The sequence below is a fragment of the Amblyomma maculatum genome, chromosome 5 (genome assembly GCF_055883805.1).
Source record: "Amblyomma maculatum isolate TAMU_Amacu chromosome 5, ASM5588380v1, whole genome shotgun sequence".
Lineage (NCBI taxonomy): Eukaryota > Metazoa > Arthropoda > Arachnida > Ixodida > Ixodidae > Amblyomma > Amblyomma maculatum.
The window spans coordinates 110,945,897-110,969,734 of record NC_139348.1 but is presented as its reverse complement, the minus strand read 5'-3'; the positions used below and the strand labels follow the sequence as shown (position 1 = coordinate 110,969,734).

Here is a 23,838-nt window from a genome sequence, read left to right as displayed (position 1 = left end):
AAGTTTTGACCACCTGGTGTGCTTTAACGCGCACTGATATCGCACGGTACACGAGCACGTTGCATTTCGCCTCCTTCGATAAGCGGCCAGCGTGGCCGTGATTGCATCCGGCGCCCTTCGGAACAGAATTCGAGTTCCTTAACCAGTCCACCACCACGGCGGGGCAAAACTTGTGATGATGAGCAGTGCATTTCTATTTATGGTTTCTTGCTCCACCCACTGCCGTTTTGAAAGTCTACAGAATCGAGCTTTGTGCACTATCCAAGTTGGAGGTTCGAACGTACGGTACACCTAGCTATATTGGTTCGGGTCTTCTTCTCCTTTTGACGAGATTTGTTTGATGAAAGGTAGCATAGTCACTGTTTCCTTTTCCTCTGCCCGACCTTTAAATGTCTAGCCCAAGGGCCCTCATCTTAACTTCCTGTAATTTGTGGTTACAAATCTTCAAAACGCAGTTATTATCTTGCAATTTATTCTGTTCTTGTAACCCACATGAATGTAGTTGCACTTTTCAGGCAACATTTCTAGGCCTGCCTCTTGTACATACCGTCGCAAGCAAAACATAGCAGCACAAATTACAAATGTCAGCAAATATGAATTTCGCTGTACCCACCTAATACTGATATACGGGATTGACCCGGCACTCTCGTTATCAGCCGGTTCGTAAACCTCAGTGCCACGCGTTGTCATTCCGATGATCCGGTGATCCGTTCATACGTGTAGTGTGGTATTCTTTTTACTCGCGACTCTACCAATCCAAGGTGTCGAAAGCTGCTTGTAAATGAAGGTGCTGCATTTGTAGACGTTAATAAGTTGACCACATATTGTGACGTCACAACCATAAATCAGGAACATCTATGTTGCTTCACCTAGTTTTCTATCCAATGATAAAAAGGCTATATTATAAAAGGGGTGAACCTTTTGGGATTCCACAATTTGTTATCTAATGAAAGGCTTGTTCTCCACTCAGCCGAATAGATAAGGCCCTCCCTTCAGTCAAGTTGTACACAGCTTACGTCATCTACAAAAGAATTTCAAAATCTTTCATAGCCTCGATTGTGTTCAAGTATGACACGTTGTAATGTGCTTTCTTTACGTCTGTAGCCCCCACGGTACGCAGAAGGCAGCTATATGGTCACACATTTAGAACCCCATCAGTCAGTACTGCAAGCCCTATATTTGTTCCCAGGTCCAACCAACGAGAATTGGTCATGCATGATACTTTTGGTGACTTTCAAGCCACCAAATTTCGCTTGTGGCAGCCATATATTTCTGCATTTTACAAATTGTCGCGTCCGTCCAAAGTATGGTCTCTCAAACATAGTTTGCTATATTTGCATCAAACTGCTGTTGTGACCGGAAAGCATGCCTGTATAACCTGGATTCAGATTGCTCAACGTTTCATAGCTGATGCTATCTTTGTATACGTCATACCTTGCTCCAATTTGGCATTTTGCTCTAATACATCGGCTCAACTCAAGAGAAAACTCGACGGATGTCTTGTGTACAAAATATCTGTGAAGAACATAGCTGGAGCTGCTGTGGCACAAAGGTATTCGTCTATAATTAGCGTCACTAGAGGTACGAATTACGGCTCCTCGAAAAACAGGGTGCCTCAGGCGCCATAAGCTGTCAGCCCACAAACATGTTATACAGGTTAATGATAATTATGTTCAGTTTCAGCAGCTTCAGCTCTCCTTGTAGTGCCGCCTTGCCTTATCGGTAAAGCAACCTCATTGGCATGGACAGGTATGATTCCCGGTTATTCCAATCAGCGGAAAAGTTATTTTGTGCAATAAATGTTTGCCAAAATACTATACATAGGCGCTGCCATTATTGTTGCGACGGTGGAAAAAAAAACGAGGGAGAAAACACGAGGAAATGGGCAGTCATCCCTGGACGTTTGCCTGCAGGGTTGCTTCAGCGGAACTGACATGCATCAGGTCACCTACATATGCATAATTTTGATAGCTCCTACGAAAGCACAGGGAATCGTATTAATACCAAAAGTAGCAGCGCCCTGAACACGCTTTAAGCTTCAGCCAGGCAATAACCTCGGTATTACTATATCAAATGTGCTGGGCAGTAAATGTATGCGATTCTTCTAGTGACTTAAAAAATATGCTTGAATAAGTGCAGGCCACTGAGACTTCTGTTAGATTAGGTGGCATGTAAAAAGAATTATAATATAGGTGACATAACACATTTGCAGTTACCTGGACGATTATACAGTGATCTCCCACTACAGAGAAGGAAGAAGGTATCTATTCACAAGGTCAACAAGTTTATCGCAATTTGTTTCGTTCTTCAATCCGGCATGAAATGTAATACGCAGTGATCAGTGCACTCTGCTAGGTATTGCATGTAAAGTGTACATCTATTTCAAAGTTTTGCTGACATTCCAGAATTTTAACAACATTCGATATATTCCACAACTGTTTCGAATAGATTGTGCATTGTTGGCGCTTACGCGTCTTATCATTATGTCGGATTTCTGCTGTACGCAGACCCTTCCACGGCAGTCACTACTACGTCTCCTGAAGCCACTGTGGCAGAAACGCCAGGCAACCGCAGCTCTTGCACCACAGCAGATTTGCCTGACATTTACGACTTTGGAGAAGTAAGCTCTGGTTTACTCCTCTGGCAACAAGTGTCCATTTTTGCTTGCTTCTATTAGCTTTAATATCCGGGAGCTGTTTATATCGTGATACTTGGGAATGACCCAAAGATTTTAGCCAGATACCTATTAGCCAGATACCCCGCCCCTCGCCGGCATACACAGGCTTGATAGCCAGACTTGAAAAAGACGTAGTGATTTGTTGAGGTGCTTGCTTGGTTGAATACAGTCGACGCCATTACCACCCTATAAAACCGGGACCGACGATTGCGATTAGCGAAGGGTCATGATAGCACATGACATGAGTGTTCGTTTTCCGATATGTGGCGCAAACAAAGACAAACACAGGAGAAGATCCACAACACACGCGCACACTACCAACTGTAAGAAGAACCGGAAAACACTTCCTCTTCTACACTCAGGCACGTCTCAACTTCTTCTTCTTCTCATCTCCCTCTTCTTTGCCAAGGGGAAAATGTCACACTCTTGCTCGCACACCATACCCTTGTCCAAACATGGCGGTGACCAATCTCTTCTTTCCTTTCTTCTATTCTTTCTCTTCTTTACCAAGGGGAAAGTGACACTTTCTTCCTCTCAGCCCAAAAAACATCGACCAAACATGACAGTCACAAATTCTATACTGTCTTGTAAATCCACACCACTGCATTGCCCAGTAACTCCTACCACACTGGACAGGTAAATATCACCACATAGTCACAAATCATACACTAAAAACACCACCACACAAATACAGCAAATACAGTAGGACATGTCCATCTACACACCATAACTTAAGTAGTCCCTATCTATTGAGAAACTATATCTTGCCAACATCTAAGAAGCCACGAGGCCCATGTACTTAAGGGGGAAAAAATTCTGCAAACTCCCATGGCCCCAAAAACGTAAGATGAGTCCAAGAATAACAACTTAAGGCCAAGAATAACAGCTTGAGGCCCGATAATAATCTCATTCTTTGCATAACTCAAGAGAATTGCTCAATAAAATTAAATTCTTTTCTACGTAAACTCAACGAAGCTTCACTAATGCATCTTTCATTCTTCTTCTGTATCCAATACGCCTCTAAAATTTCGCGTGCCATCTTATCCCGACTCTTGCCTAATATGTTTAACCTACTAAACAACGGCTCACACTTGCACTTTTGGCAGTGCAAAGCTAAATTTGACCCTTTGCCATTTTCTATGGACTTCTCATGTTCCCTCATTCTATCATTAATACATCTTCCTGTTTGCCCATTATATAGATTACCGCACGTCAGAGGAACCTCATAAATCACCCCCACCCGACATCCAATAAAACTCCTAACATGCTTCTTATCGCATTGCCCTTTGTTTTTTCTCCCTATTATTGCACATAACCCACCCAGTTTATTGGGGGCAGAAAACACAACTGGCACCTCAAACCTACTAGCCACCTTTTTCAGGCCGTGTGCAACTCTATGTATATAAGGGATCACTTGTGGTCGTTTATTCCTCAACATATCTGGCGATCTTTTTTTCCCTTTCATTTTTTGAAGCAAAGACTCTGCCACCCCACATATAATCATACCCGGGAAACCAGCCGCATCAAGTCTTTGTAATTGATTATTAAAGCTTTCCTCTGCCATATGTACACATGATTTTAACAAGGCCGACTCCAAACAAAGGGAAGCTATCCCTCTTTTTATAGTCTTTGAATGGGCTGATCCATATGGAAGTAGCTCTTTTTTAGCCCTGGGAAAATATTTCCAACACACTTCGCCATTGCAAATTTTTATATTTAAATCAAGAAACTGCAATTTGTTGTCCACCGGTAGCTCATGAGTAAACGTAAGCCCTTTTCCTTGTATCTTAAAAATAGAAAGCACACTTTCCACACTTTGACTCACTGCAGCGCCCTTATCCACAATGACTAAGAAATCGTCAACATATCTAAATATTTTAAAACCTGATCCATTAAGGGCTGTATAAATTGCTCTGTCAACACAGGATAAAAAGATGTTACATAGAACTGGGGCAACACATGACCCTATACAAATGCCCCTTGTATCTTGGTAGAACAAGAGCTATTGCGTTATGTAATGATATGAAGCTAACCAGGTTGGCAAAAGGGATCAGTGAATGCAAGAAGGCCTGTTTGGATGTGTTCTTCACTGTTAAGACTCATAAACCGGACTCGCCTTTCAGATGTATTGTGTCTGAACGTGATGCGTGGCAGCATCAGATCAGCCGGTATCTTCTTAAACATTTAAAAGGTTTGGAGGTTCATGATCCCTTTGCTACTAAGAATTCTTTTGAAGTGATCAATTTCTTAAAAGATCAAACCAATCTTGGGTACTTTTTTTCTATTGATGTAGAGGATTTGTTTTATTCGGTGCCACATTTAGAATTGTTTGAATCGGTGCGGGAATGCATTGAAAGTAATGGGACTATAGACTTTCAGAACTCTGCTGGTGTCAATGTGGACAATTTTCTAGCCCTACTTGAGTTTTACCTTAAGTCCACTGTTGTATCGTTTGGGTCTGATTTGTATGTGCAGAGAAGGGGCATTTGTATAGGGTCATGTGTTGCCCCAGTTCTATGTAACATCTTTTTATCCTGTGTTGACAGAGCAATTTATACAGCCCTTAATGGATCAGGTTTTAAAATATTTAGATATGTTGACGATTTCTTAGTCATTGTGGATAGGGGCGCTGCAGTGAGTCAAAGTGTGGAAAGTGTGCTTTCTATTTTTAAGATACAAGGAAAAGGGCTTACGTTTACTCATGAGCTACCGGTGGACAACAAATTGCAGTTTCTTGATTTAAATATAAAAATTTGCAATGGCGAAGTGTGTTGGAAATATTTTCCCAGGGCTAAAAAAGAGCTACTTCCATATGGATCAGCCCATTCAAAGACTATAAAAAGAGGGATAGCTTCCCTTTGTTTGGAGTCGGCCTTGTTAAAATCATGTGTACATATGGCAGAGGAAAGCTTTAATAATCAATTACAAAGACTTGATGCGGCTGGTTTCCCGGGTATGATTATATGTGGGGTGGCAGAGTCTTTGCTTCAAAAAATGAAAGGGAAAAAAAGATGGCTAGTAGGTTTGAGGTGCCAGTTGTGTTTTCTGCCCCCAATAAACTGGGTGGGTTATGTGCAATAATAGGGAGAAAAAACAAAGGGCAATGCGATAAGAAGCATGTTAAGAGTTTTATTGGATGTCGGGTGGGGGTGATTTATGAGGTTCCTCTGACGTGCGGTAATCTATATATTGGGCAAACAGGAAGATGTATTAATGATAGAATGAGGGAACATGAGAAGTCCATAGAAAATGGCAAAGGGTCAAATTTAGCCTTGCACTGCCAAAAGTGCAAGTGTGAGCCGTTGTTTAGTAGGTTAAACATATTAGGCAAGAGTCGGGATAAGATGGCACGCGAAATTTTAGAGGCGTATTGGATACAGAAGAAGAATGAAAGATGCATTAGTGAAGCTTCGTTGAGTTTACGTAGAAAAGAATTTAATTTTATTGAGCAATTCTCTTGAGTTATGCAAAGAATGAGATTATTATCGGGCCTCAAGCTGTTATTCTTGGCCTTAAGTTGTTATTCTTGGACTCATCTTACGTTTTTGGGGCCATGGGAGTTTGCAGAATTTTTTCCCCCTTAAGTACATGGGCCTCGTGGCTTCTTAGATGTTGGCAAGATATAGTTTCTCAATAGATAGGGACTACTTAAGTTATGGTGTGTAGATGGACATGTCCTACTGTATTTGCTGTATTTGTGTGGTGGTGTTTTTAGTGTATGATTTGTGACTATGTGGTGATATTTACCTGTCCAGTGTGGTAGGAGTTACTGGGCAATGCAGTGGTGTGGATTTACAAGACAGTATAGAATTTGTGACTGTCATGTTTGGTCGATGTTTTTTGGGCTGAGAGGAAGAAAGTGTCACTTTCCCCTTGGTAAAGAAGAGAAAGAATAGAAGAAAAGAAAGAAGAGATTGGTCACCGCCATGTTTGGACAAGGGTATGGTGTGCGAGCAAGAGTGTGACATTTTCCCCTTGGCAAAGAAGAGGGAGATGAGAAGAAGAAGAAGTTGAGACGTGCCTGAGTGTAGAAGAGAAAGTGTTTTCCGGTTCTTCTTACAGTTGGTAGTGTGTGCGTGTGTTGTGGATCTTCTCCTTTGTTTGTCTTTGTTTGCGCCACATATCTGAATACGATGATGCACCAACTAGCCTCTCAAGCCGTTATTTTGAGTGTTCGTTTCCTTGTCATTCTTTTGGTCTTAAGAAAATTGATGTCACGGCACAAATAAATGAAAACGAAATCAACCCTGACAAGCGCCTTCCCAGAAGCAATCATAGATTCCTGGAAGGAAGTCCTCAATGTTAAAGACAGAATCGTTATTTTCGCAGTAAGAATTTCACAAATTACAAGTCACAATTCCCGAAAACACTGTTGAAATATGCCATATGTGATCAATAAAAATATTCTTAATATATTTCAGACATCATTCGATGGCACTGAGAACTCTTTGAAACGGCTATGAAGTTAAGAGATAAAATTAGGTTTCTTCAGAGTTTGAAAACAGTTAACACAACACAAAACTGTAACTGCGAAGTGAGATTTCTCATGCGTGCATAGTCTAGACCAGCGAAATCTTGGTAGAAAAAGTCTTTTCCATCATTGTAACGTTGAATAGCCTCTTAGTTTGAGGATTGAAGAACGTTGCAATTGTGATAATGATTATACTGGACTGACGAAATTTATTTTTATATAACTTTCTCTTTCATTATAGTGCTTCAAGGGGTATGAGGACATGTGCGAAAAGGAGGTACCAGTATTGCTCTGCTTCGCTTTTTACATTTTATTTTAGCAGCAGTAATTTCTTTTTTACACTTGACTGATGCATATGTTTTTCGTGACACATAACTGAAGCAAAAAAGATTGGTTGTGGTAAAAACATACTTTACAGCAGTAATGAACTTAAAATTAGGTGAATCTTAATATAGGCAAGATTAACCTTAAACACATTTACTGAACTATTGGGTACCAAATCACGCTACATTGTAAGATTTCGAAAATACAGTGAAACCGTGTCGCTTTGAAAACATTTCAGCAAAACAAAATGCTGCGAATTGGCCATGTAAGCAGTAATATTTTGCATTGTGGCACAACCACAAAATACTCGGTGGTTGTGCCACAATGTAAAACGATTTTGCAGTTCTGCATTTTTCTCATACTTTTTCTGTAGCCTATTAACTACCTTTCTGTTGTAATTGAACTAACTTCGGACGTTACTACTGAAATTACAGTCGTCAAAAAGGGTTCACTGTAAAAAGCGGTGTAGAATAGCTGTTGTGACACCACGAACTGTAATGTTTTGAACCAGTGTCTTATGCAAAATCGCATCAAACTAAGTGAAAAACTAAGCACCATCTTTACCTTTGCAGGGCACGCTGTTCCTAAGTAAAAGATTAACATCTCGCCACTTCCACATAGTGGAACACTTCATAGTGTGGTGTTCGGCGTATTTTATGAACGCACTCTTAAAGAGTCCCATGACTTTACACTAGGAACCATGCTGCATTTTTAGCACAGAAAAAATAGAACAGCTTTCAGTTACTATATATCAACAGAATATAACGTTCCACAATAATGAAGAACATGCGACGTGCACAATAATATCATTATTGCACGCCAGAACTCACCAGAAAATCACACCACAATATGGTGTCAGCCACATATACAATACCTCGGTGGAGTTCATTTTATCTACGTGCAAACATCCTTAGCAAAGAGGAACGCATGACGTTTACATTAGTTCGCAAGAAAGAACTTTTTCCCAGTTCAATGTTTTATTGACGGATATTTGCTCAAGCCCACTGCAACTAATTTGGGGCGCACGTTACTATAGTAATATAGAAATTTGACGAACAAAGCCATAATATTTTTTTTTTCGTACAGAAGACTCTGCTCAGTGTATCCTAACGTGCTTGTTCAAGAACTTGGTAAATGCCTTAAATGAACTCTGGATTGAGGGACAAACGGACTGTATACTTTGAAACATATTGTTATTTGATATCTTTCAGCAAACAGCGGTGACAAGGGCTGTGAGGCTGATTGGTGTAAGTATGAACCCTGCATTCTTGTTCTGTTGCCAAACTACGTTCTGCGAATACCTTTAAATTGTCCTCATGAGACTAAAAAAAAAAAAGAGCTGACCGAAAACTTACCCAGATTCTTATCTTCATAGCTGGTGTATTACAACACAACAGAAGGCTGCTGTTGCGAACTTAGGCGGGATTTTTGTCGTTTGATATCGCGTCATTACTTCATTTATCTATGGTCATGATATCAGATTTCTTTTCACGCTTATTCGTGTCTTTTGTCTCCAGTGCCACAATAAAATTTCTGAGTTTATAAAATAGCTCATTTTATTCTTGATTGGAAAATAGATAGTTGGTAATTATTTCCTTACTGCCTTAGCATAAACAGAGGATGGATATATACCAGGAGCGTAGGGAAGCCAACTAGTGGCAGAATATTTAAAACCTTTTCATGGGCGAGCCGTTCGAGTTGTGAGGGATGAAAAGCTTATAAATGGGGCAGTGATCAAGCTGCCTGTTGAAAATACCGTGCGTGGTGGCACTCTTTGAAGACGCAAAAGCTGGACTAATAAATCAATATTCCTCAGAATTCCCACTCTCTTGCGCTTCATTATGTTAGTATATTAAATTTTCAAAAGTCACAGCTGCCTTCTTTGCGCGTAGTAAGTGGAAAATCTCTACGGTAAGTTTATAAATGTGAAATTGTCGAAAGCGGGCCATGATTTAAAAGAAGCATTGATTTATCGCTAATTACGGCACGATTTATAGGGAGCGAGAGAATTTTTTCAAAAGATGTAGGGAGATCACAGCTTGCCGAGAAAAAGAAAGTCATCTTCTCCCATATATTTGATTACGAGATAAAATTATAGTTTCGTTTTGTGATCACGCTCGTCGATTCGGAAGACATTGTGGAGGAGAAAACGTTGAATAAAGAAGGAGAAAAATTGCAAACAAATATCTGTTAAAAATTTGGGTGCACATAAAATTTTTGCATGAACTAGGCTCGTGCTTCTTAAACTGCTGTACTTTTTATTCATATTATGTGGACAAAAATATTTTTCTCGCTGTGAGTATGTTGATAAGTGGATTATTTTGATTACAAGCAAAAAAATATTTGTAAGCGGAACAAGCGCAGAAAAGACACACGGAAGGAATAAAACTACGGGACAGGCGCTAACTCTCAACTGTTTAATTTACAGCTACGCCAGCAAATATATTCGAAGCTGAAGACATGTACAGTAAAAGAAGCGACATTAAACCCACCCGGGGTTCACAAAAAATGCTCAAGATACTCTAGCTCTGTCCTCAATACCTTTACCGATGCATCTCTAACACACGCTCGCTCTCTCTTCCTTATATTAAATGCATTTCCCCCCATAATCCGCAGTCCTTTGCCGTTTGGACGCTGGCACCGCATCATCGTTCACTCCTGTATTTCATTATAACAGCCAACAATTTTTCATTTATTTGACCACATCCTTCATCCATCATAACATTCCTTTTATGCCCTGAGACATTAAACTTCGCGACAAAAATGCTTTCAACAGCTCTTGTGCCATCTTGCGACGGCCCCTACCCAGTACCTTAATCTTATTATGTGTTGGCTCGCGCCCTTTGCAGATAGCGCAACGCTCAGCTAAATTTGCTCCCCCACTCATTATCGCCCGCAAATGATCCCCCTAATCGTTATTCACACAAAGCCCTGTCTGGCCTATGTAGCCTCCCCCCCCCCCCCCCCCCCCCCCCGCCGTATTTCAACGAAATCTCGTAGACGACTCCGGAACAGCAATTGACAAGCTGCTGAGCGTGTCTCTTTTTGCACTCGCTCCTTCGTCCCGTACATGAAATGCGTGAGCAACGTTTGGCTAGCTTCTTTAGAGTAGAAAACGCGACGGGAACGCCGTGTCAGCTTACCACTTTCTTCACATGATGAGCAACCTTGTGCACTTATGAAAAGACAACTGATTTGGCCTTATTCCTTTCCAGCAAACTCTCTATCTCAACCATGCCTTGCTTCGTTTCTCTAAGAAGGACCTCTGTGACGGATGCACTCACCGTGGGCTTTCTGTGAAAAACTGTTTACGTCTTCTCGATTTTTTTATCTTGGGTCTACTGTTATCTCTCTTGAGAAGAAATTTTATCTTTGGAGACAAGGGATCTGCATTGGAGCTTGTGTGGGATCTGTTTTGTGTAACTTGTTTTTAGCTTCTCTTGACAACGCCCCCCCCACCCCCCCCCCCCCCCAAATAAATTTGGTTGGTTTGTGGGGTTTAACGTCCCAAAGCGACTCAGGCTATGAGAGACGCCGTAGTGGAGGACTCCGGAAATTTCGACCATCTGGGGTTCTTTAACGTGCACTGACATCGCACAGCACACGGGCACCTTGCTTTTCGCCTCCATCGAAAAGCGGCCGCTGAAGCCGGGATTCGATCCCGCGTCCTTGGGAACAGTAGTCGAGTGCCGTAACCACTGCGCCGCCCCGGCGGGTCCCAATAAATTTTAATGAGAGGCGAGTGATAAAATAATTTAGGTACGTGAAAGAATTTTTGATTGTTCTAAACGAACTAAGCAGATTGACTTACACTGATGCAGTGGGTAGCATTTTAGGTAACCTTCAGCAGTGTGGTAAGGGACTGGGTTTTACGCTCGAACTCCCTTTACAATGTTCGATGCATTTTTTAGACGTGTGTTTTATTTTAGGGGAGGGTCATGTGCGTTGGGAGTACACTCCGCGGGCACAGAAAGAGCTTTAGCCCTATGAGTCTGCGCACTCAAACATTGCGAAGAGGTCTGTCATGAGCCTATGTCTGGGGTTTGCTCTCACGACGTCGTGGCAACGTGCTATGCAGTCTTGTTTTAATTAGCAGGTGCACCGGTTACTTTACTTACGGCCGGGTACCCTTGTTCGGTCATTATATTCCTCACAGCGGCCCTTCTTCGAAAAACGAAGCAAGTCATGGTTGAGCAAGAGAGCTCGCTGAAAAGGAATGCGCTCAAACCTGTTGTCGTTCCGCATGTGCACAACGTTGCCCATTATGTGAAAAAAGTGGCCATCCGGCGCGGTGTTCCAGTCGTGTTTCCTGCCCTTAAGAAACTCGCCCAACTTTGCTCATCCATTTCATGCGCGGGAAGAATGAGCGGGTGCAAAAAATGGACGCTAAGTAGTTCGTCAACTGCTGTTCCGGAGTTACCTACGTGATTCGGTTTACAAGTGGAAAGGCCTACGTAGGCCAGACACGGTGTTGTGTGAATAATCGACCAGGGGATCGTTTGCGGGTGATAAGGTGTGGAGGCACAAATATCGCTGGACATTGGGCTGATTGCATAGGGTGCGAGCCAAGGCTTAATCAGATTAAGATACTGGATAGGGGTCGTAGCAGACTGCACGTAAACTGTTAGAAGCATTTTATTTAGGGACGAGAGGGCGAGAGTGTTTCAGCGATATATGGCCAACGTTATTGATGGCAGAGGTGAAGAACCTTGAACATGTTTTGTGAACCACCGATGGGTTTAATGTCCATTATGTTACTGCGCATGTCTTCACCTTCGTATTCGTTTGCTGGCGTAGCTGCAAATAATGCACATGAGAGTGCCTGTACCGTCATTTTCTTCCTTCAGAGCGCTCCTCTTGCCAACAGCTAAGCACCACCTCGCCCACGTTCAAGGTATTTTAATAAAAAAGAGGTATATGTGAACGTGTGATGTAGAAAGTACCTAGTACCACCGTTATTCACGATTTTCACGTTTACAAGTAGCGCTTTAATGCGAGGCGGGAACTTGCGCAGATATTTTAAGAATATGAAAACTTGGAAGGCCTCCTGCTCGTCCCAGCATTGATTTGCACATGCTGAGTTGTATTTCATGCGCACAATGCATGCTTTGGAACCTGGCGTTAGATCTTTGTCTTTGAGTAAGCAGGAAAAACCCCATTTATTAAAGAAGCGACATTTACAACCTTTAAAACTCTAGAAAAAGCAAAGGGAAATAACTATATTATGCGGCCCAATTAAAATGTTTTTCGTCGTATCCTTGAGAAGAAGACATGCATGCAGTGAATAATGCGAGGAAACAAAACTTCGAGGGTATACTTGAGCACAAAAAGAAACAAATTTTAGTCATTTAGTGCCGGTGCAGGTTTCTCGGCGATACCTGAGCAGGATAGCAGGGAGGTGCGTACAGGGTAGCAAACCAGGGTGCACTTATGTACCTGACTAGCTCTACATGGTAAAGGGCTTACACAGCGTGTTGTTGAGAGGCTCTAGAGCTTTTAGGCATGGAATAAAGGTGGCTACGTACTTAAAGTGAGGAGTTAATAACAACTCTGCCTTTATGTACCATCGCCCAATCCAGAGAAGCACTGTATACAGAACTTCTATAATAACTCAGGACATGTCTTTCGCTGTGCCTCCTTTGATACAGCATACATCTATTACTAAGAAATCTTGAATCTATCTCGATAAGAAATTAAGAGTATTCTTTGTTTCCTTACGCGGTTTCTCATTTAATGTGGGCTGAATGCAGTGCACGTGAGAATTTTCAAGTTATCCACAATAAATCGTAAGAAAACGGACTGATCCGAACGGTGGATAAATAATTGATGCTTAAAATCTATTCTAGTAAGATTTGCGCTTGCAGTTACGTTATAAATAATCCCCGTTCTAAGCAGCTTTAAGGGAATGAACTAATCTGCCGAAGAACTCCCTCTTAACATTAGGTAATTATATGCGACAAAAAAAACACTTCTGTGAAGGTATTTTAAATCCATCTGTATCAGCGCTGGAAATAAAACCCATCCCATGGGATTGTGACGAGCCCAAATGCTTGCCACGTAATTTACGGAACACTCACGATATATTTTCGTTGGAACGAGAAACATCCGCACGACGCAAACAGCACCTACATTTATTACTGCCAATTAAATAGGGAAGCGACAGAAACAAGACTTCAAAACAACAAAAATTTAAGTTCAAATCCATAGTTTTTCGCATTATCAATGAATAGTTAGCGTAAGCGAGCTTGAGTGTGTTCTGAAATTACGAGATAGTGCTCTCGTGAACTAGCGGAATTAAACAGAAAGGGTAAAACATAGAAGGACGACAAGGAACAAAGGTTGCATTGTCAGCCGTGTTTTGCATCGTTTTTCGAGGTTTATTCTTTTGCGCCGCACCATCGAATTTTGAATACCAAAAACAAAGCCTCAGCTTACGTGGCACCTAGGCTAATGAATATGAAGTAAAATTATTAAGTATTGTTAAATACAGTGTCACTATTAAGCCTAAACGAAATTTTATTGATGTCTGATTCGCCCAGCGGTGTGTTTGGATAGCAACCTACTTTGAGCTGCACAATATGTTTAGAAAGGGGAATAGGTCTGTTCATGTAAAAACGAAAGAGGTGTTGGCGGTCCAAGCGCTTACTCAAGCTTTATCAAATACCAGAAGAGTGAACTGGAAGGGAGAAATGTTCGAGACGAGCGGCCTTCAGCAGCTCACTGTCATCTGTGAATTGTAATAGAGCGCAGTGTGGAGAAAGGCGCAAAGTTATATTTCTGCTCTTGGGCCCTGGGCGCAGTTATAAAAGTATTTTGCTTTTCAGAAAAGTAGATTGTACAAATATTTGAAAACGAATATTTAGTTTGTGGCATCCTTTCTGCAAGGTTGTTGTAGTAATTTTGCGCTGCGCAACCTGAAATACTGTGAAAATTATACTGCCGGTAACATTTCAGCATTTCAATTATTTATTCCAGATACATGTTATCTGCATTATATCCCCAGTGAATGGCGCAAGAGCTGATTTGTCAGCAAGCAACTAATTCGGCGCAAGTTGGTTGCGCCATCATTGCAGGTCAAGTTTTATACAGAGATGAGCGCTTGGGATCGAAATGTCGTTGAAGTGTTATTTTATAATCACACTTAGAGATATGCATGTCCACATTATTTGCGTTCATAGGCACCCAATAGCCACTGAGACCAAGCAAAACAAGAAAACCAGAGTGAATTGTTTCTTTTAGTATTTATGACTGTAATGTATTTATATACTGATAAACATAATTGTTTAGAAGTAGCAGAAAAAGAACCATATGGCATCGGTAGAATAAAACCCGTTCATGTGCGTTCGTTTGTATCCCCACGCCTGCATGCATTAGTTTATTTAAATTCATAATCATAATCATGCACGTGGAATCCCTTCGTACGTATGCTGTACCTTTATCTAATTCTAAGATAACTTTGATAGCTAGTCAGAAGCGACATAAATAGCAAAAATTTGATTTCTTTTGCAGGAACGTGAGCACACTCCTCACACGCATTATTTTCTTTTGAAGTTTTACACATTGTACGAAATAAAAAGTAGAGTAGATGAAATAATGCCGTAAATTATCGCACATTTAGTGAAAAGTAGAAGGATGTCTACTAGTACTTCTTCTATTTTACACGAACAGTATTGCCGAGTTCGTTATAGATAAAGCTATGCTTGCAAATAACCTCTTCCACGCATCCCATTAGCAGCCGACAATCGGAAACTATAGATACACGTCAGTAAAACGGTGCATGTGTGCATTCTTATCTACTTCGCATTATTCTCTACTTCCCTCCCCACCCCTATTAGAACTGTACTTTAAAAAAGGTGCTCTTAGGTTTTAGGCGAGACAAGCGTTATTGCTAGAGAAATCAGAGCACAATATTTCGTGCCTGAATCTCGGTTTGCCTTTGTAAAACACTCAAAAAGCCATGGTGCAAGTGGACCCAGGATTGGATATTTTGAGTTTGCATTAGAGGAAAAAATATGAGAAAAAAAAGGACGGACACAGACTTCTCCTTGAATGGCATAACATGGCATGTTAATTTATCCCTGTAACACATCACGAATACTCTTGCTTGTTTGTTTGTTTGTGGGGGTTTAACTTCCCAAAGGGAATCAGGCTATGAGAGACGTCGTAGTGGAGGACTCCGGAAATTTCGACACCTGGGGTTCTTTAAAGTGCACTGACATCGCACAGTACGCTGGCTCCTTACTCTTCGCCTCCATCTAAAAGCGGCCGCCGAGGCCGGGATTCGATCCCGCGTCCTTGGGCACAGTAGTCGAGCGTTGTAACCACTGTACTACCCCAGGGGGGTGAATACTCTTTTGCATAGAGTACATAGCTAGTGTATCTGAAAGAGCTCGCGACGCAGATATAAAGCCCTGCTGAACCAAGCTGTTTGACTGTGCCTACGTGTCCTAGCGGTAGCATATTTACCTCGGAATGAAAGCTCTCCGGAAGTTAGGAGTTCATTCTCCTTCTCATCTCAGTTGAAAAGCCCTAGAAGTTCCTGTAATTCAGCGACATCATCAGGGCACGTTGCGTCACAAAACGTGCCCACGTAAATTGTTTGCGCACCGCGCTCAGTATTTCAAAACTATTCAGTTTAGCCCGGGGAGAAACACCACTATTCAGCGTTCGCTAACTGCTACAGTTTACACTCTATGTGCGAAGGCCTCATAGCGGAGACGTAGGAGCTCCTTCATATTTATTGCCCCGCCGGGGTGAGGAAGTGATAAGACGCCCGACTACTGTCCGGAATTCCCGGGTTCGAACCCGACCTCGGCGGCTGCGTTTCGATGGAGGCGAAACGAATAGGCGTCCGTGTGCTGTGCGATGTCAGCGCACATTAAAGATCCCCAGGTGGTCGAAATTACTCCGTAGCCCTCCACTGCGGCTCCTCTTTTTCTCTTTCCGCTTTCATTCCCACCTTCCTCCCTTCCCTTACGGCGCGGTTGTGGTGTCCACAGAAAACACGTGAGACATTTACCGCGCCTTTCCCTTCCTATAAATAAATTAGTCGATCTCGACTTCCGCTGCTGCGTTTCGATGGAGGCGAAACGAAGAGGCGTCCGTGTGTTGTGCGATGTCACCGTTGTTGTTGTCGCTGCAGGAAGAAGAAAACTAAAATGCACGGGCCTGCTACTGGCTCTGTAAGCTGAGCCACCTCCGCTGTCTCGTGCGGACAGAAGAGGAAATAGAGAAGAAAAAAAAAAAGAAGAGGGAGAGAAAGACGCGCGCCGCAACAACAGCCATCGTCCACTACCGAAGTGGTGGCGGGTGCAATGACGGCCTACAACCGATTAAAAATTCGGTGGCAGGCAAGCCCCCGCCGCAAGCGGCGGTGACCTACCTGCCCCCGCCCCATCAGGGGAGACTCGTTAAAGATCCCCAGCTGGTCGAAATTACTCCGTAGCCCTCCACTACGGCTCCTCTTTCTCTCTTTGCACTTTCACTCTCTTCCCTTACGGCGTGGTTGAGGTGTCCACAGAAAACAAGCGAGACAGTTATCGCGCCTTCCCTTCTTATAAATCAATGAATCAATCAATCAATCAATCAATCAATCAATCAGTTTCATATTTATTTAACTATTTCTATTAAAACGACTTTAATCGTCCCACTTAGCCTTCCTTGGTAGACTACAACATGCCCTTACAAATTATATCTTACATGTGGCATTACAAATTAGAAATACTAGTTCACACTCATAATCAGCACACATGCGAGTAAAATAATTGAAGACATTAGGAAAATTGTATATTCATTGAATCAAGTCTCTGGGATATTCAATGTTCTCGCAAATCTTTCGCGTTGGTGCTTGAAATTCGTGGGTAACACGTCGATGCGTCTAAACTCGTACTGCTTTGGATAGGTCAGAAAAAAAACAGCAAAACAATTGCAGAAATATTGACCCCGTACTGCAATTGCTCTTGATTTGTTTAGTGCTTGGGGAAACATACGAAAAAAGATTCAATTCTTATCACTGATGAACTAATGGTGCTTACATCAAAGGTTGATTAACGCGCGGCTGGCTCGTAAAAATTTTTTAATGCTTTTGTCATCCAGAAATCAGCTGCCAGTACAAATGAATATAAAGGATTTAGGCTTCCTTATTTCATTTTGCCTATGATTCGACACGCCGTATAGACTAGCTTCGAGTGCATGTGTGTGAAAAGTAATCATGACAAGCGCAGTTTTATTAATAGCTTTGGCTCCCAGAATCTGTGAATGAAATAAACTGATTAAAATTTGTATGGATACAAACGAATTTCTGGCTTTCATCCTGATTTCTCAAATGCGATATTTATTTAGGTGTGACTCTGAAATAATTCAACGTATCATGTTCTAAATTGGAATGGGCCAACCGTCGTAGGCGTTTTAAATTATTAGATTTAAACTTTGTCGAGGCTTACAATTACCTAGTAACACAAATACGTTGATTTGGTTTGTGGGGTTTAACTTAAACGACTCAGGCTGTGAGAGACGCCGTAGTGGAGGAGCGCAGAAATTTCGACCACCTGTGGCTCTTTGACGTGCACTGACATCGCACAGCTCACAAGCGCCTTGCTTTTCACCTCTACTGAAAAGCGGCCGCCGATACCGGGATTCGATCCAGCATTCTCGGGAAAAGTAGTCGAGCGCCGTAACCGCTGCGTCACCCCGGCGCGTACAAATTCGTTGGTTCTTTAATTAGAGAATACAAAAATCACAATCGCGGGGTTAAAATTGGCACCGCCACATTGTTTCTGTCGGCACACTGCTAAGGTATGCAAAAAAATCTTACTTTGTGCAGAACTCATTGAAAAAACTTCTGGTTCCTACAATATTTGGTGTGATTTTCGTGTAGGTTTTAAACTTGACATATGCCTGTAACATGGGTGCGAATCTGCTTCCGGGTGAAAAGTGAATTATAATGATTTATTTCTGAGATTCTTCGTAGCATCTGACTAGTACATTGTTTGCTGATTATTTAAGTGCACATATTGCGATATTTTCACTCTTTTAGTGAAAAAGAGCGCTTAATTAGTACCCAATTCGCACTTGATTCTAGCTATGTACTAGGGTGCACTTCTTAGCGAGGTAAAATTCTACGAACCTCTAACATTAAGTTGCTGTGCTGTGAAATAATCAAACACCCCAAATGCAATCACCTATACTCTTTCAGTGCACACTTCTTACTGAATTCCGTCAGCAACCTCCACTCGCCGCCTACAGAGACTTGGGAAACCTTATTCCCTATTTTGGAGAACTACGGCAAGCGTATGGTGAGAAGCTGATCTTTCTAAATTTGGAGAAGTAGAAAGAATATTTAATTCTTTTGTTTGTGAATTTTTGCGAGATAATGCTTATATTTCAGGTCAGTAATACTTGGATATTTTATGCCTATATTAAAATGGAAGCGCTCTTTTTGCTTGTTAATTTATCTATAAAAGGGTATTTATTTTTTGTTGAAATAGCTACTACATGATTTATATCCGGATGAAACATTTTATATTACTTAATGTTCCTGAAAAACTAACGGTACATCAATTTCATAAAACCGAAGGTCAAGCGATAAGTCTTTGAGGTTTACTGCATGTTTTTATTCGCTGGCAACGTGACAAGTATAACGCTGCTTCAAGCGACGGATTCCGCAGTGGTATCCGGGTTTCACTAGTCTGCTGTCGAATAGCTTCGAGATTTCTTTCCTCCGTTATTTTGTCTCTGTTTCAATACTGGTTTGCTTTCGCGGTCGTTGCTTCCCCAATTTGTCTTTTGAAAGAGCTATATCCGCTGGACTATTCCATTACGCCATTGGTAACGCCGATCTTTAGCAGCCCAGTGAGCTTCCCGATTCGACGCGTGCTCCCACGCTGATCCGTACATGGCGATGCTCAGGCTCGGCAGCCTCAATTTACCTAGCGTTATCATGATCTTGTGACGCTTGCATACAATCCAGAGGTAACATAGTATCTTCGATAGGAAAGAACCACCAGATGTAGTTATAATACCTTGCATTAACAAAGCCGTACAAACGTGCTGCTGTGGATGAGGAGTAGCGTGGCTGACATGACATCAAATAGCCTTGCAGAATTGATACTTGTTGAACCTTCACACTTAAAAAGAATAAACCCAGTTGAAAATTGCTGCCAAATTTGTGCTATAATGTGGTCTTGTCAACGTACATGTATGCAACACAAAGTAGAAGCAGCGCAGGCTACATCATATGTCAACTATCACCAGGTGGGTGGCTCTGGAACATAAGGTGAACGGTAACAGTCATAAATGAAACTGATTGGTGAACAGTGATACCACGTGATGTCAATGTTTATAAAGAGATTTTATTTGATGCATACATACATACAAAAACACGCATTACTCACAAAACAAAACACTATAGGTTACATATGCATAATAAACTAAACATAACATGATTCCCCTGAGAGGGGAAAACCGTATAAACGAGGAGGGTTCTAATAAAGGACGACAGGCATCTCAAGTCTGCTGCCTCGTACAACATAGAGGCGCGTGTGCCAGCGCCACAGAAACCGCGTCTCGCCGTCAGTTTCTAACTATCCAGACAGATACTTCCAGACGACGAGGCGCAGCCTCTGCAAGGCTGGGTACATTGCTCGGGCGGGAGTTCGGCGCGCCTCATGGAGGCACCTGAGACGCCACAACACAAACAGAGCCACACTAAACACAAGGCGTTCAAAAGAGGTGCGCCGGTGCCTGACGCCGGGGTTCATGCGGACGTTAAGCATCCTATATGCGAGCCGCCACATTGTTCTCGCAACTACACATTCGAAAAAAAAAACTTGCCCGAGGCTCTCGAAAGCACTACAGTTTGCACACTGGTCATTGCGTACAACACCCCATCTGGCAAGGCGCTGTCTCGTGGGGAGGACGCCCCAGCGCCTAAGCCAGTCAAAATCTCGCACCTCATTTGGCAGCCGACAATCTGCCCACGCTCGCCATTTGCGCACGTCGGTCTCTCGTTGCTCATCAGCTGAAAGCCTGCGAACGGCTACTAATTCGCTGATGCGTATGGATGGTAGGTCGCCTACCTTAACATCTGACAGGTCTGCATCTAGAGTCTACTTTATGTCGGCAACCTCGCCGTAAAAAGGCAGAGGTCTGTCCGATGTGGACCAAGGTATTGTTCGGATGTAAGCACACGACGTGCCGTGCTCATCCAGTACAGGATGAGCGAGCGACCAGGGTAAGACTCGTCAGCTAATAGCCTCTTTACCAGCCTTAACGCGAGCACTCGAGCCACTGTGGGGATGCACGGAAGGCCAAGGCCTCCCCTGCTCCTCGGAAGGTGTGGGATGTGACGGGCGACTAGCGCTGTCCTGCTATCCCAAACAAAAGTCCCTATGAGGGACGCGAGTCTGTTCACCACCCGGTGCGGGATTGTCGCGATACGCGCCACATAAAAGGTGAAAGCGCACGCTCGTGTCTTGACGACGCTAACTTTAGCATCAAGCGCGAGGTTGAAACGCGCTGCGTCAGAAAGGGCGTGCGTGGCTTGCGAGAGAACTACGTCCCATGTCCGGGGGAAGACTCCGCTTGGCTCAAACAGCACGCCAAGTACAAGCACTGCGTCCACAATCGGTACGGCGGCGGCTAAAGGGCCCCCGAACTGACCGAAGCGGAGAGCGTTACTTTTCTTCGGGTTGAGCTGTGCTCCTGACACATCTGCGTATTCTGAAAAAATGTTCAAAAAAACAATGAAGCTGTCATGGTCAGGCACGAAGAGTGAAATGTCGTCCGCGTATGCAGATAAAACGCTAGTCTCCTGTCCTACTCTTGGAAAACCTCCAATACGCCAGTCCGCGGCGACCCTACGCAGCAGCGGGTCAAGCGAAAGTATGAAGTGTACAGGTGAGAGCGGGCACCCCTGACGCACTCCCCGCGTAATCGGACAGCTGCCGCCAATTTGGCCATTCAGTACTAGTTCACTGCTAAGATCTGTGTAAAGGCCGCGTAGGCGCTGAATGAATTCGTCAGGAACACCAAATTAGCGGAGCACAGCTAACAAGTAGTCATGTTCTACGCAGTTGAAGGCCTTTGCCTGGTCCAATGAAACGAAAGCTCCAGTGATCCGTTTGGCACAGGCGTATTCGAAGACGTCTCTTGTCAGTGTCAGCGAAGCGAACATCGATCGTCCAGATACCGAACAGGACTGGTATGGGCTAACCAAGTCCTGAAGGTAGACTCGCACCAAACACACGAGCAATGTGGCTACGAGTTTATAGTCGGTAGAGGGTAATCGGTCGCCACGATGAGGGACTCGATAGCGTCATGCACTCCTTAGGTATTAGAACGATACTGCCGACACTGAACGAGGGTGGCTTGGTGCCGCTCTCGAGGAAACAATTTACGAGCTTAAGTAAAGAAAGCCCGAGGATGTCAAAGAAAGTAGAATAAAAACCGGTTACAAGTCCGTCAGCACCGGGAGCGGTCGACTGGTCCATGGCGCCTAAGGCACAACGCACCTCCTCCAAAGTTGTCGGCTCCTTAAGTGCCGAACATGCGTCTGCTGGAAGTTGAGGGAGAAGCCCACAGAAGGAGTCGACAGCTTCTTGAAAATGCTCCTCCTAGTCCGTGCCTTACGACGAAAAGAGGGCAGCGAAATGCTCTGTAAACGAGTTGCGGATGTCCGTGGGTTCCGAAGACGTCGTACCGTCCGCATACATGACGCTCTCCACGCGCGTTCGCCTGTTACTGCGCTGGCCAACGGCTCGAGCGTGTCTGAAGTCCGTGGCATTCTCAAGCTGCACGTTTGATGGTCCCGCTGAGAGTGATGCGCGAGAACTGTCTTCGAGAATGCGGTGATAACGCTCGCGCAGCGTCTCGAGATATTCGCGCATCTCGAACAAAAGCATTTCACCGTCACGTACGATGCGCACACGGCGCAAAACGTCATTCAGCATGGTCGTAATGCGGACACGCCGCGCCTTCCCCGCATACACAAGAACATCGCACCAGCGTGTTTTCAGTACTTCCCAGGTAACAGGTGTTATGTCACTAACTGCTGCAACAGACAAGCACAACTCTCGGCGTATATCAGTGAAACACTGTTCATCACGTAGTACCGCTGCATCCATCCGCCACATCAGGGGCTGTTTGCACGGCCCGGGGCTGCTCGCAGAGTAACCGTGACCGGGAAGCGATCACTTAGTTTAGGCCTGGTGGGAAAGGCAATACCTCGCACAGTAGCAAGTCAGGTGCCATGGCGGAGGGGATGTCAACTTGATCTATTCGGCTGGCGCTCTGGCCCCAGACTCGAGTTGCCTCGAAATGGTCTCTGTGAAGAGTGACCCACGCGTCCTCTAAGCGTAATGATCGCACAAGTTTTCCAAGTCATTTTGCGTGGTAATTGGAGGCGCCCTGACCAGGCCCCCAGATGTCGCGCATTGTGTCCAAAACACAACTGAAATCCCCGAGCAGAAAGTGGGGCACGTCGTCGAGAAAGAATGTCATGATGGACCGAAAGAACTCGTTTGTCAGACAGCGTGACTGGCGCGTACACGTTGACAAAATGAGTCTTGCGGCCATCCAGAAAAATGTCAACGACAATCACGCGCCCATCTATGCCATATGTACAATGAGCACATGCCCTGTATGCTGGTGAAAGAAAGATCACGCCTACGCCACAACACCGTGAGTCTGTTAACGAAACAAAGGCCTCAACGATAAAACGAGAACGAAAGGAAAGGACATCGGAGGGGTGCGGAAGTTGCACTCCTGCAAAAACGAACCATCTACTCGATGCGAACGCGCATAAAGCACCTCCATTTGCATGTCAAGGTGACGAAAGCCTTGCACGTTAATGGACGCAAAACGAAAAAGAGATATCATAAAATGGAGGAAGAACAAAGACTGATTGGGTTATAGGAATGGAAAGGCGTGGTGACTGTCTCACATGTTTTCTGTGGACACCTTAATCGCGCCGTAAGGGAAGGGAGGAAGAAGGGAGTGAAAGTGGAAAGAGAGAAAGAGGAGCCGTAGTGGAGGGCTACGAAGTAATTTCGACCACCTGGTGATCTTTAACGTGCGCTGACATCGCACAGCACACGGACGCCTCTTCGTTTCGCCTCCATCGAAGACTACTATACATATCACAGAAACAAAGAGAGGAGAACATAGCAGACTCACGGAAAAGTTCGTCGGGCAAAGCCTGCAAACATGTCCGCTAATCAGCACTAGGGAGGCACTCGGGGAGTTGAGTGTTATTGCTGCGGGCCCGGGCCTCGACATGGTCCGTGGGGCGCGCGCGTCTGTGCAAACAAAAGTACAGTCAAGCACACACACACACACACTCACTGCACGAAACGCACGAAGTTCCCCA

The 23,838-nt window shown here is 43.7% G+C and overlaps 1 protein-coding gene across 1 annotated transcript in view; it reads left to right on the top strand.

The window, feature by feature from the left end:
* The window catches only part of LOC146189246 (uncharacterized), a 62,130-nt gene that overhangs the window by 23,403 nt on the left and 14,889 nt on the right, over positions 1–23,838 (top strand). Inside the window, exons 2-5 of the mRNA XM_084605211.1 lie at positions 2,508–2,620; positions 7,390–7,425; positions 8,684–8,719; positions 18,667–18,766. Coding sequence (XP_084461337.1) covers positions 2,508–2,620; positions 7,390–7,425; positions 8,684–8,719; positions 18,667–18,766 — 285 coding nt within the window. The remainder of the gene's footprint in view (positions 1–2,507; positions 2,621–7,389; positions 7,426–8,683; positions 8,720–18,666; positions 18,767–23,838) is intronic.